Consider the following 14,563-nt stretch of genomic DNA (forward strand, 5'->3'; position numbering starts at 1 on the left):
AAACGGATGTACGTTAATCTGATCATTTGCCAGATGTTGATGTTGATCTGAAAGCAAAAGTGACGTTTTTTCTAAACAAGTAGGTGACGGAGGCGGAGTGGGACACAGCTGAGTGAGGCAGCCAAGAAAAACAATCCTCCTGAACTCCTCTGACCTGTTTTCCAGGCAGCCAGGAGAGAAGATGAATCGTGACTGAATTATGGTAACGTCTATCCCTTAAAGTATGTTGATCGCCATATTGACTGAAATCTCTTAGTTGACAGACAGGGAGCCAGTGTAAACTGCTGAGAAGTGATGTGATCTACTTTTTTGGTTCTTGTTAGGACTCGAGCAGCAGTGTTCTGTATCAGCCGCAGCTGTCTGATGGATTAATTCCTGTAAAGACACCGGGACGGTAGTCAGGTCTGCTGAGGATAAATGCTCAGAGAAGTTTTTCCTAAACCTGCCGAGACTTAAATCCTTTTATCCCTAATATATTCTTAAGATGATAGCAGGCTGACTCTGTAATTGTTTTATTGTGGCTGCTGAAATTCAGGTCTGAGTCCATGATCACACCAAGCATTCTGTCTCGGTTTGTAGTTTTTTCAACATTACGGATTGAAGCTGAGCAGAAACTGTTAATACAGTGTGTAAAGACAGAAGGAGGCTGGGGACATAACTGTGGATGTCCGGGTCTGAATTAATTGTTTAATGTAGAAGTTAAAAAGAAAAGGAAAAGTTTTGGTTTCAATTTAAGGAATATTAAAGCTGCATTTGTGATAACTTCATTGTTTAATTTCATTAATGCCCACACGTGTGTTGCACCTCTTGAATAATTTCCTTGAAACATTGAGCCGACTTGTTTTTCTCAAACTATAATCTCAAGGATAGTGAGGAACTGATTTTGCCTCAAGATGCTCTCAGAGAAGTCATGCCTTTAATCAACTACATCACATTTAATGGTTTTATCTCCACTTGCTCAGAGCAATTAAACCATTTTTCTCTGAGCAGGCTAACTGTAAAATTGTAAGATTGCTCCAACGTGGGTGTCTCGTTTGTTTAGTTTCTACAGACAGGGCACCCACTGGAAGAAGACATGGAGGCGGCTGTGTGCATTTTGGATCACTGGGATTTCTAAAGAAGACTGTAAGAAGTTATTCCCTCATTTGTCATGATTTCTGAAGCACTCCCCCTGACACAGAAGCCCACCCCTTTCAGGGAACTGCATATTTATTGACAGTGACACATTCACACTGCTCACATCTTGAGACATATTAGAAGAGAAGAAGCAGTCTGGTAAGTTGACATTCTGTTATATTTGCTCTTTTTGTGCGACATGTCAAGGCTGGCAGATCAACCTATGCCCTGTTTTGAACTGTGAAGCTGATTTATGTGCTCAAACTTAAAATGTTAGGAAGGTTTTGATTAATTAGAAGGTTTAGAACGCAGATAAAACGCTTCTGTTAATGACAACTGTTGTGGAATTTCGGCTCGCTTGACCATTAGGGAAACATGAAGAAAACTCAGGGACACCGATAGCTTAAGTTGGAGTATATCTAGTATATGTTAACCATGACCTGGAAGACTGAGAACCTTCATTAACATGTTGGAGTAATTTATACAGACTGGCAAAGAGGAGCAAAATAACAGCACATCTGTATACAAAGTGAGTTGTCAAGTTAATCCTCCATAGTCTCAATGTTCAGATTATATCTTGAGCTCAGAAAGCATTCCTCCCATATATGGTTATTGATTTATCAACAAATTAGTTGGAAGACATTAAGGATGCTACCATATATGGTTTACACAAACAATCAGCCTTGGTTTGTTTGGGATATTTTTCTGTTGACGTATCTACAGCAGCTTTGAACTGCTCAGTTTGCAAAGACCATGAGATATATAAACTCATAGATCAGATGTCACTATGCCCTCATCCATATCTTATAGGGCCTAATGTTTATACAGGGTACGTACGACATGTTGTCTTGTGAGGCCAGAGTTTTCTGGACCTCATATTTGTTTCCCACAACTCCCTTACATGCTAAGGTTATAATGTTGCTGAAACATTAAAGAACAAAATGATTTTAGCAGGTGCACCTAATATATTGTCAACATAGAATATTCTTTCGACTCAACATGCTTTCCAAGACATTTCCCTTATGCTGACATGTTCTGTCTCCAACAGACGAAAATGGGCAATGGGCAAGTGAATGTGTCAGGCACCTCTAGTGACTCGACCTTCATGGATACCGGATTTCGTTATGGCCTTTTTCCAGTTGCCTACAGTATCATATTTGTCCTCGGCCTCGTCGAGAACATCTACGTGCTGTATGTCCTGCGCTGCCTCCGTGAAACCAAGAATATGGGTGAAATCCGCATCTACATGACGAACTTGACCATCGCTGATCTTCTTTTTGTGCTCGCTCTTCCCTTGTGGATTGGCTATTACAGTCGCGGAGGTGACTGGATCTACACAGACTTCACTTGTAGGCTTACTGGTTCGTTGTTCTTCATCAACACCTACTGCTCCGTCCTCTTCCTTGGAGCCATAAGCGTCAACCGGTACTGGGCTGTCACCCAGCCTCTGGATGCTGTCTGTTCGGACCACAGACGTCGTGGGATCATCGTGTGCGTCATCATCTGGGTGTTGACCGTGTCAATGGCTGTTCCATTTCTGATATCTCCAGGGACCAACGTTGACGAGAAAAACTTCACTCGCTGTTTCGAAGGGTACCAGAATCAAACAGATTTCGAAAAGAAAAAAGTGGCTGTCCCTCATTTTGCAATTATTGGATTGTTTTTTGTCGTCTTTTTCCTTGTCGTGGTTTGTAATTTCCTCATTGCTCGGGCCTTACTCACTCAAAGTCCCGCTCAGTCTACGATTACATCTAGAAGACCCAGAGGCTTGAAACGGAGGGCCCTGCAGATGTTGATAGCTGTGGTGGGGGTGTTTGTTCTGTGTTTCCTGCCCCACCATATCATTCAAGGCCCTTGGACACTGGCAGTGTTGCGGATCGAGGATGGCTGGGGCCACGTAGAGTGGAACGAGAAGGCTCGTCAGGTGTTGAACGAAGCGCATCAGATCACTTTACTTCTCATGGGCCTCAATTGCATTTTGGATCCAGTAGTTTATTGTTTCGCCACAAGGAAGTTCAGAAGGTTCATCATGGGACACATTAAAAAGTTAGGGAAGGGAGAGGACTTTTCGCAGACAGCCGACACACAGCTGTCCATGGACAGCAGTAATCAGAGCCTGAGACCCCAGAACGAGGACCAACAGCACGAAATGGACTGATTTAAACATGTACTATTTGTATTAAAAGGCAGATATGTTACTGTATGTGACAGACACAAGAGCACATACAGCATGATGTTGCACCTATAGCTTGTTGTCTGTGTGGTGTTGGTAGCTACACCCTCAGAATCACTTTTTAATCTGGGTATTGCAGTTTTGCAAGCAGAAGTACATCAATGAACAGATCTGGCTGAGAAATCAACTGGCGAGGCAACAAACACATTGTTTAGATAATCCAACAGGTGCTGTTCTGCTTAACGTATGACACTAAAAAAGATATACACATATTTACAGACTAGTCATCTCTTTTTGGTTGTTTAGAAGTTGTCTTCTCTTTAGATTATAAACACCCAATCACACACACAATAAAATATATGTGCATACCGATGATTGTCTCCATCAGATACGTGATAGGTCTACTTTTTGATTGTGAAATCCTGTAAAAATATCCCATGATTCACTGTGGCAAAGAAAGCTAATGCTTCTCATTATTCAGATTTCTACTGTATTTACTGTGAGCTTACCTGCTGTTTTTCAAAAAATATATTTTTAATGGCACAGTTTTTGTGATATTGTGTTGTTCTTTGATCGAAAAGGCAGTGTTGCTGGTTTGACTCCATAAGTCTTGAAATAAAGTTTAATTTCTGTGTTCAATTTGCAATATTGTTTCTGACAAAACAACCCATCAACAGTGGATGTAGTTTGAGACACACTGAAAATTGTTGCACATTACAGATTTTAACAACGTACTATCGGAGAGAGAAGTGTTTCTTCCAGTTTTCCTCTTGCAGTGTGAATCTTATAGGCACAGGCTTAGGTTAACCCTGTGTTAACAATGTGTGTACAAAAAGGGGCTAATTTATCCCGGATTAAACTAGTCCTAGCTCAGGGCTCAGGACAGCTCAGAGCCTTGGGTCCGTCTTGAAGCTAAGACAAGCTAAGCTAACAGGCTGCTGGCTTTGGCTCAGTGATAAGATTGGTGTTAATGTACTTGTTTAATTCTGCACAAGGACACATCAAAGCTGCTGCTCTGAACAGCACAGAGTGTGAGAGTGGTGGTGCATGCAGTTCAGAGTGAGGTCTGGAGCCTCACCAGGGCTAAAGTCACTCCAACACTGTGTACACTGTTTAACAGGAGAATTTACTCTTTTTATTAGCCTGTCCCTCCCCCTTGTGGTTGAAATGAATTACTGCACAGTTAAGACTCAACTGCTGAGAATAAGAACCAGTTCAGTCTCAGAGTGGTTTGTAAAAGCTAAGGGGACCCCACAGGAAATAATGAATAAAAGCTATCTAGATGTGTTAGATGTACCTTTTTGAAGCTGGGTTGTGTAGTAATGGATTACATGTGATTGGTATATCAGATTACAAAAAATGAGTGCAGAGTACAAACAGCCAGACTGCATTTGAAAAAAGGATTCAAGGATCAAGGATTACTTGATTACACTTTCAATAGCGTATTCATGAAATTGTCACTTTTTAATTATGAAACGCTTTTCCGGCCAGTTCGCCAGTTTTGTTAACGATGACCTAACAAATGTTTGTTTTGTCTTTTTAAAAAATGAAAATTGAGTTTTTATGTTACTTTTTTAAATTTACATTGAAAACGGATGTACTGTTAATCTGATCATTTGCCAGATTTTGATGTTGATCTGAAAGCAAAAGTGACGGTTTTTCTAAACAAGTAGGTGACGGAGGCGGAGTGGGACACAGCTGAGTGAGGCAGCCAAGAAAAACAATCCTCCTGAACTCCTCTGACCTGTTTTCCAGGCAGCCAGGAGATAAGATGAATCGTGACTGAATTATGGTAACGTCTATCCCTTAAAGTATGTTGATCGCCATATTGACTGAAATCTCTTAGTTGACAGACAGGAAGCCAGTGTAAACTGCTGAGAAGTGATGTGATCTACTTTTTTGGTTCTTGTTAGGACTCGAGCAGCAGCGTTCTGTATCAGCCGCAGCTGTCTGTTGGATTAATTAATGTAAAGACACTGGGACGGTAGTCAGGTCTGCTGAGGATAAAGTTTTTCCTAAACCTGCTGAGACTTAAATCCTTTTATCCCTAATATATTCTTAAGATGATAGCAGGCTGACTCTGTAATTGTTTTAGTGTGGCTGCTGAAATTCAGGTCTGAGTCCATGATCACACCAAGCATTCTGTCTCGGTTTGTAGTTTTTTCAACATTACGGATTGAAGCTGAGCAGAAACTGCTAATACAGTGTGTAAAGACAGAAGGAGGCTGGGGACATAACTGTGGATGTCCGGGTCTGAATTAATTGTCTAATGTAGAAGTTAAAAAGAAAAGGAAAAGTTTTGGTTTCAATTTAAGGAATATTAAAGCTGCATTTGTGATAACTTCATTGTTTAATTTCATTAATGCCCACACGTGTGTTGCACCTCTTGAATAATTTCCTTGAAACATTGAGCCGACTTGTTTTTCTCAAACTATAATCTCAAGGATAGTGAGGAACTGATTTTGCCTCAAGATGCTCTCAGAGAAGTCATGCCTTTAATCAACTACATCACATTTAATGGTTTTATCTCCTTTTGCTCAGAGCAATTAAACCATTTTTCTGTGAGCAGGCTAACTGTAAAATTGTAAGATTGCTCCAACGTGGGTGTCTCGTTTGTTTAGTTTCTACAGACAGGGCACCCACTGGAAGAAGACATGGAGGCGGCTGTAAGAAGACTGTAGACTGTAAGAAGTTCTTCCCTCATTTGTCATGATCTCTGAAGCACTCCCCCTGACACAGAAGCCCACCCCTTTCAGGGAACTGCATATTTATTGACACTGACACATTCACACTGCTCACATCTTGAGACATATTATAAGAGAAGAAGCAGTCTGGTAAGTTGACATTCTGTTATATTTGCTCTTTTTGTGCGACATGTCAAGGCTGGCAGATCAAACTATGCCCTGTTTTGAACTGTGAAGCTGATTTATGCGCTCAAACTTAAAATGTTAGGAAGGTTTTGATTAATTAGAAGGTTTAGAACGCAGGTAAAATGCTGCTGTCAATGACAACTGTTGTGGAATTTCGGCTCGCTTGACCATTCAGGAAACATGAAGAAAACTCAGGGACACCGATAGCTTAAGCTGGAGTATATCTAGTATATGTTAACCATGACCTGGATGACTGAGAACCTTCATCAACATGTTGGAGTAATTTATACAGACTTGCAAGGAGGAGCAAAATAACAGCACATCTGTATACAAAGTGCATTGTCAAGTTAATCCAAGATTCTCATCAATGTTCAGATTACATCTTGAGCTCAGAAAGCATTCCTCCCATATATGGTTATCGATTTATCAACAAATTAGTTGGAAGACACTAAGGATGCTACCATATATGGTTTACACAAACAATCAGCCTTGGTTTGTTTGGGATATTTTTCTGTTGACGTAGCTACAGCAGCTTCAAACGGCTACGTTTGCAAAGACCATGAGATATATAAACTCATAGATCAGATGTCACTATGCCCTCATCCATATCTTATAGGGCCTAATGTTTATACAGGGTACGTACGACATCTTGTCTTGTGAGGCCAGAGTTTTCTGGACCTTAGATTTTTCTCCCACAACTACCTTACATGCTAAGGTTATAATGTTCCTGAAACATTAAAGGGCGAAATGATTTTAGCATGTGCACCTAATATATTGTCAACAGAGAATATTCTTTCGACTCAACATGCTTTTGAAGACATTTCCCTGATGCTGATGTGTTCTGTCTCCGACAGAAAAAAATGGGCAATGGGCAAGTCAATGTGTCAGGCACCTCTAGTGACTCAACCTTCATGGATTCCGGATTTCGTTATGGCCTCTTTCCAGTTGCCTACAGTATCATCTTCGTCCTCGGCCTCGTCGAGAACATCTATGTGCTGTATGTCCTGCGCTGCCTCCATGGAACAAAGAATATGGGCGAAATCCGCATCTACATGACAAATTTGACCATCGCTGATCTTCTTTTTGTGCTCGCTCTTCCCTTGTGGATTGACTATTACAGTCGCGGAGGTGACTGGATCTACTCAGACTTCAGTTGTAGGCTTAGTGGTTCATTGTTCTTCATCAACACCTACTGCTCAATCCTCTTCCTCGGAGCTATCAGCGTCAACCGGTACTGGGCTGTCACCCAGCCTCTGGATGCTGCCTCTTCGGACCACAGACGTCGTGGGATCATCATGTGCGTCATCATCTGGTTGTTGACCGTGTCAATGGCTGTTCCATTTCTGATATCTCCAGGGACTAACGTTGACGAGAAAAACTTCACTCGCTGTTTCGAAGGGTACCAGAATCAAACAGATTTCGAAAAGAAAAAATTGGCTGTCTTTCATTTTGCAATTATTGGATTGTTTTTTGTCGTCTTTTTCCTTGTCGTGGTTTGTAATTTACTCATTGCTCGGGCCTTACTCACTCAAAGTCCCGCTCAGTCTACGATTACATCTAGAAGACCCAGAGGCTTGAAAAGGAGGGCCCTGCAGATGTTGATAGCTGTGGTGGGGGTGTTTGTTCTGTGTTTCCTGCCCCACCATATCATTCAAGGCCCTTGGACACTGGCAGTGTTGCGGATCGAGGATGGCTTGGGCCACGTAGAGTGGAGCAAGGCGGCTCGTCAGGTGTTGAACGAAGCGCATCAGATCACTTTACTTCTCATGGGCCTCAATTGCATTTTGGATCCAGTAGTTTATTGTTTTGCCACAAGGAAGTTCAGAAGGTTCATCATGGGACACATTAAAAAGTTAGGGAAAGGAGAGGGCTTTTCACAGAGGGCCAACACACAGCTGTCCATGTACAGCAGGAATCAGAGCCTGAGGACTCCAGAACAAGGACCAACAGCATGAAATAGACTGATTTAAACATGTACTATTTGGATTAAAAGGTAGATATGTTACTGTATGTGAAAGACACAAGAGCACATACAGCATGATGTTGCACCTATAGCTCGTTGTCTGTGTGGTGTTGGTAGCTAAACCCTCAGAATCACTTTTTAATCTGGGTTTTGCAGTTTTGCAAGCAGAAGTACATCAATGAACAGATCTGGCTAAGAAATCAACTGGCGAGGCAACAAACACATCTCTCTATAAAAGCAAGAAATCTCTGTCTGTCTGTGTGTGTGTGTGTGTGTGTGTGTGTGTTCCTCAAATATCTCTGCGTATCAGGATCACACTGACCTGAGACTTTCAACATGGCTGCTGCGTGGTTCAGTGGTGTGCAACTAAGCATTTGCTTGGACTGCAATGATACCATAAATAAATTATTTCATAAATGCTTTACAAATTCTGCAAGCATTGTCCACCGGAGCCACCACAGTCACGTGCGCACCAGAGCCAATCACTGCACACCGTGGCCACGTGTGCACCAGAGCCAATCACTGCAGAGCTCAAGCCCATGACATATCTTAAGAAACAAGCGGATTTATACCTGCAGCGGCGGTTTGGTCCCGTTCTGTGCATCTAAACTGACTGTTGTGGATTGTAATGAGATTAAACAAGTCCAGACCGAGTCTGTTCGGGTCTGAGGAGATCCGGAGATGCGCGGTCAACAAAGTGGGATCGGAATCTGTGGATGTTCGTGTGTAGCTAGCTGCCAGCCGCTAACCGACCCACACGGCCCACCTCCCGGGTTGACGGAGCGGACGCACTGGCACGTCCAAAACTGGATTTAGGGTAAATAATGTCCAACACGCTTTTTCGCGAACATTGCTGTTACGTTTGCTTTATGTCTGGTGCAGGAAGAAACAGTAAAAATGTGCTTTTGTCACAAGCGGATTTATACCTGCAGCGGCGCGAGCTGGACCGGGATTTTGCCGGCGGTTCGGTCCCATTCTGTTCTGTTCTGTTCATCTAAACTGACTGTTGTGGATTGTAGTGAGATTAAACAAGTCCAGACCAAGTCTGTTCGGGTCTGAGGAGATCCGGAGACGCGCGGTCAACAAAGTGGGATCGGAATCTATGGATGTTCGTGTGTAGCTAGCTGCTAGCCGCTAACCAACCCACACGGCCCACCTCCTGAGTTGACGGAGCGGATGCACTGGCACGTCCAAAACTGGATTTAGGGTAAATAATGTCCAACACGCTTTTTCGCGAACATTGCCGTTACGTTTGCTTTATGTCTGGTGCAAGAAGAAACAGTAAAAATGTGCTTTTGTCACGAAAGTGTCCAAGCAGCAAGTTTGGTTGTTGAGGAACAGGAAGATGTGGGAGGGACATCGGCGGATGATTGACAGCAGCAGTGATGTGTTGGAGACAGCGACAGAGATAGCGAGTTTTGAGAGTTGAGAGATTTGTGACATATAGCGTGTTTGGAGTGTATAGTTAGTGTGTTATGTAGTGTTTGGTGTGGTGTGTTTAGTGAGTAGTGGAGTCGTGTTGTGAGGCAAACCAAGGAGGAGACGGCTGAATGTGGAACAGGCAGGAATGAGCTGAGCCCTGAGCCTGAGGCATTGCCTGCATTTAAATGTAAATAGTTACACATAGCTTTGTAAATTTCAAAAACTTATGCACCAATTAAGCAAACAACAATTTATATTTGCATTATAAGTAATGCAATTGGTTCATAAAACATATTTGTAGTTTTCACAGTAAAAAAACTAACTTTTTCTACTCTGATTTTATGTTATTTTGTGATTTTAGGTCCATAGTGTTAATATAGTACCTTAAAATGAAAAAATAACTGTACAGTCACACATGTGAGGTTGTGCTCAAAATAATTACACCAAGTAAGGTAAGGTAAATAGTGTTTAAGGTGAAATATAATGGTATAATCAAAAGTAGATAAAAAACAGCCAATTAAACCCCTGACGTCCGACCTTCAAACACAGCCTCCATGCTTCCTACGGGCAATGCACTAGTTGTTTAGATAATCCAACAGTTGCTGTTCTGCTCTACGTACTGCACTAAAAAAAGATATACACATATTTACTGACTAGTCGTCTCTTTTTGGTTGTTTAGAAGTTGTCTTCTCTCTAGATTACAAACACACAATCACACACACAATAAAATATATGTGCATACCAATGATTGTCTCCATCAGATACGTGACAGTTCTGACTTTTTTATTGTGACATCCTGTAAAAATATCCCATGATTCACTGTGGCAAAGAAAGCTAATGCTTATCATTATTCAGATTTCTGCTGTATTTACTATGAGCTTACCTGCTGTTTAAAAAAAAAAAAAAATTTTAATGGCACAGTTTTTGTGATATCATGTTGTTCTTTGATCGAAAAGGTAGTCTTGCTGGTTTGACTCCATAAGTCTTGAAATAAAGTTTAATTTCTATGTTCAATTTGCAATATCATTTCTGACAAATCAACCCATCAACAGTGGATGTAGTTTGAGACACACTGAAAATTGTTGCACGTTACAGATTTTAATAACATGTACTAACGGAGAGAGAAGTGTTCCTTCCAGTTTTCCTCTTGCAGTGTGAATCTTATAGGCACAGGCTTAGGTTAACCCTGTGTTAACAATGTGTGTACAAAAAGGGGCTAATTTATCCCGGATTAAACTAGTCCTAGCTCAGGGCTAAGGACAGCTCTGAGCCTTGGGTCCGTCTTGTAGCTAAGACAAGCTAAGCTAATAGGCTGCTCGCTTTGGCTCAGTGATAAGATTGGTGTCAATGTACTTGTTTAATTCTGCACAAGGACACATCAGAGCTGTTGCTCTGAACAGCACAGAGTGTGAGTGTGGTGGTGCATGCAGTTCAGAGTGAGGTCTGGAGCCTCACCTGGGCTTAAGTCACACCAACACTGTGTACACTGTTTAACGCAGGAGAATTTACTCTTTTTATTAGCCTGTCCCTCCCCCTTGTGGTTAAAATGAATTACTGCACAGTTAACCCTCTATGGTACCGTGTTGCCCTCAGGCAACAAACCCATTTTTGGCCTGTCACATCTCCACAATACATCCCTTTGCATAGTGCAATAATTTAAAAGAGCCGGAAGATCATAAGGAACCAATAACAATGCTTTAAGTTGTCACATGACCTTCAGGAAGCCATCGAGAAACCCCTTTTCCCAGACTTTTTCAAAGAAAACAGCTTTGCCATTTTGCTCCTAAAAAGTGGCTGAAAACATAATTTCCTGGCCCTTTTCCATCCTAAAAAAATATATATGCACACTCATAGGTGAGTAAACTTTAACTTTTTATAGTTTAATGCAATTTAATTGCTCATTAAATAGTGGAAACTTGTTAAAATGCAACTGTTGCCTTGAGGAAACAACGTACTATAATGGAAAATTGCATATGTTGCCTTGAGGCAACAGTGTACCATTATGGAATCAACATGGCAGCATGACATGTTGGTAGAGTGTGTTTAGGTACACTATATTGCCAAAAGTATTCACTCACCCATCCAAATAATTGAAATCAGGTGTATAAAAACAAGCACCTTGGCATGCAGACCGTTTCTACAAACATTTGTGAAAGAATGGGTCCCTCTCTGGAGCTCAGTGAATTCCAGCGTGGTACTGTGATAGGATGCCAACTGTGCAACAAGTCCAGTCGTGAAATTTCCTCGCTCCTAAATATTCCACAGTCAACTGTCAGTGGTATTATAACAAAGTGGAAGCGATTGGGACGACAGCAACTCAGCCACGAAGTGGTAGGCCACGTAAAATGACGGAGCGAGGTCAGTGGATGCTGAGGCGCATAGTGAGCAGAGGTCGAGAACTTTCTGCAGAGTCAATCTACAGACCTCCAAACTTCATGTGGCCTTCAGATTAGCTCAATAACAGTGTGTAGAGAGCTTCATGGAATGGGTTTCCATGGCAAACCTTTGGGTTTCCAAAGGTGTTGCATAGAAAGCTGCATAGAACACCTCTGGGATGAATTAGAGCGGAGACTGAGAGCCAGGCCTTCCCGTCCAACATCAGTGTGTGACCTCACAAATGCACTTCTGGAAGAATGGTCAAAAATTCCCATAAACACTCCTAAACCTTGTGGAAAGCCTTCCCAGAAGAGTTGAAGCTGTTATAGCTGCAAAGGGTGGACCGACATCATATTAAAGACCGTGTAAAGCAGCAAAAAAAATGTGTTATGAGTTTGTCACACCATAGAAACATGTATCATTGACCACTGAGCCAAATTTTAAAGATTTAAAGATTAAGTACATAAAATTAGGTCTCAAAATCATGGAAAAACAAGCACTTCTGTCTGCTGTGAAATGCTGGGGGCGTGTCCGTTAGAGGCGCTGGAACCACGCCCATGCAGGGGGGGGGATTCACACAGAAAGCTGGCGCTGCAGCTCCTAAAGAGGTGACGGTACACGTCATGTTAATGACGTCGGTGTTTCCCCAGGTGTTCCCCTTGTCTATCTAAACCAGTTTATAATCATATAGATGCTGTTATAATGTGTAGTGATTGAGATCCTGACCCACCAAACATCCTGGAAAGTGACGGAGTGAAGTTTTTCTCGCTAAATTACATAATTATACATAATCACCATCAGTAAACAGGACGCTGTCTGACCCTCGCAGGGACGGAGGCTGTTTTCTGGGGGAAAGCTCCCTGAAGTCTCGGTCAGGTAGGCTGACGGTCGCAGTGATTTATTTTTGTCACAATCACTCGGTGAGTTAAAGTCTTTGCCGGTGACAGACGCTGTTTTCTGAACAGAAATGTTAGGAAGAGGCGGGAGGACAGGCGGAGGACGGACAGGAGGACGGACGCTGATCTCCACGTACAAAGTTGCCAAAGACAGTTACAGTTACTACGTTACTTTTGTTCGGTCCTGTAACGTTGCTTTGTGGGACATTTCTCTGTATTTAGTTGAGTGAAGGACCTGTGTAGTTATCAGACTGTCAGACCGACACGCCCCCGCTCCGCGCCTCCGGATTATCCGTTCACACCGGGACGGCTCACCAATAATGCGGCCCTGATACTACCGCCACATACCGCCGGTGGGACCCGCCGTCAGCGGGACGGAGAGGGTCGGCTGCGGCCACATTATGCTGGTGGCACTTGCTGTCGGCGGGAGGAGAGGATTCAAGCCGGAGAGGGTCGGTTCAGTGACCAGCGTCAACAGACTCTGCAGAAATCTAGACATTACCAGTTGCTGAAACTATCAGGGGTAAAGTGGACACTGCAGAGACGGGTGTTGGTGGTGATGTTTAACCCCCCACAGTAAAGTTAGCTCCTCTTGACAAAATCGATCCACCATTTCCTTATGTTATCATCCGATGGAAACTTAAATTAGCTAACAGCGCCGTCACCCTGCACACTGTGGCAAACATGAAAGATGCATGAGCAGCATGGAGCTGCAAACTATCATATGCAATGCTATCCAAGACTCTCGAGAGCGAGCGGGAAAACCTCGGGAAAAGATGATGCGCCGAAGTATTTATACCACTTCCGCAGCAGGGCGGGGTTTATTGCATAAATCATGACCCGCTCATTAAATCCTGAACACAGAAATGTTGAAAAACAGTTGATGAGCCTAGCTCCAAAATTAAATTCTAAATGGTCGAATGGCTTTTACATGTTTTAAGTAAACACATTTATGACCTGTTTAATGTGTTTAGAAGAAAATGGCTGATTTTGCTTTGCATGGACTTTAAACCCTATGGATTAACACTTGTTCGTGTTCATATGCGAGTCAAGGCAGGTGAGCGAATACTTTTGGCAATATAGTGTATATATATTATTCAAAAGCATACCATTCATCATAATCTTTATCATTTATTATCTATTATTATAATTATTTGTTATATTTTCCTCAATTTACATAATAAACTCAGCGTCATTCTATACCATTATGGTACAATGTTGCCTACAGGCAACGAACCCCAAAAACTTCCCCAAAAAATTATAAAATTCTTTAGATTATGTTTATTTAGTCTATTTCAAGACATAAAAACACTCCAAACATTTTTTTCCTAACTTGCATCATAATGCGTACCATAGAGGGTTAAGACTCAACTGCTGAGAATAAGAACCAGTTCAGTCTCAGAGTAGTTTATAAAATTTAAGGGGGCCCCACAGGAAATCATGAATTAAAGCTATCTAGATGTGTTAGATGTACCTTTTTGAAGCTGGGTTGTGAAGTAATGGATTACATGTGATTGGTATATCAGATTACAAAAAATGAGTGCAGAGTACAAACAGCCAGACTACATTTGAAAAAAAGATTCAAGGATCAAGGATTACTTGATTACACTTTCAATAACGTCTGTATGAAATTGTCACTTTTCAATTATGAAACTCTTTTCCGGCCAGTTTGCCAGTTTTGTTAACGGTGACCTAACTAATGTTTGTTTTTTCTTTTTTAAATAATAAAAATTGAGTTTTTATGTCA

General features: G+C 41.9%; 2 protein-coding genes across 3 annotated transcripts; both read left to right on the plus strand.

The window, feature by feature from the left end:
* Positions 1-1,062: 1,062 nt before the first annotated feature.
* On the plus strand, positions 1,063-3,928 carry LOC115565977 (platelet-activating factor receptor-like). Of its 2 annotated transcripts, none has more exons than XM_030391694.1 (2): positions 1,063-1,645; positions 2,165-3,928. In XM_030391694.1, the coding sequence occupies exon 2, from the start codon at positions 2,171-2,173 to the stop codon at positions 3,272-3,274; it is 1,104 nt and encodes a 367-aa protein (XP_030247554.1). In that variant the 5' UTR covers positions 1,063-1,645; positions 2,165-2,170; the 3' UTR covers positions 3,275-3,928. The 2 variants fall into 2 exon arrangements, with proteins under 2 accessions (XP_030247554.1, XP_030247555.1); XM_030391695.1 differs by having other exon boundaries at positions 1,064-1,275.
* A 2,182-nt stretch (positions 3,929-6,110) lies between these two features.
* On the plus strand, positions 6,111-8,356 carry LOC115597344 (platelet-activating factor receptor-like). The gene is made up of 2 exons (XM_030443177.1): positions 6,111-6,123; positions 7,014-8,356. Exon 2 carries the CDS (start codon positions 7,020-7,022, stop codon positions 8,112-8,114), a length of 1,095 nt encoding a protein of 364 aa, XP_030299037.1. The 5' UTR covers positions 6,111-6,123; positions 7,014-7,019; the 3' UTR covers positions 8,115-8,356.
* The last annotated feature ends 6,207 nt before the right edge of the window (positions 8,357-14,563 follow it).

This window comes from Sparus aurata, chromosome 16, assembly GCF_900880675.1.
Source record: "Sparus aurata chromosome 16, fSpaAur1.1, whole genome shotgun sequence".
Taxonomy (NCBI): Eukaryota; Metazoa; Chordata; class Actinopteri; order Spariformes; family Sparidae; genus Sparus; species Sparus aurata.

Excerpts from the sequence above, each read along its gene's own strand:
- LOC115597344 (XM_030443177.1), top strand. The coding sequence starts at position 7,020 with ATGGGCAATGGGCAAGTCAATGTGTCAGGCACCTCTAGTGACTCAACC.
- LOC115565977 (XM_030391694.1), top strand. The coding sequence starts at position 2,171 with ATGGGCAATGGGCAAGTGAATGTGTCAGGCACCTCTAGTGACTCGACC.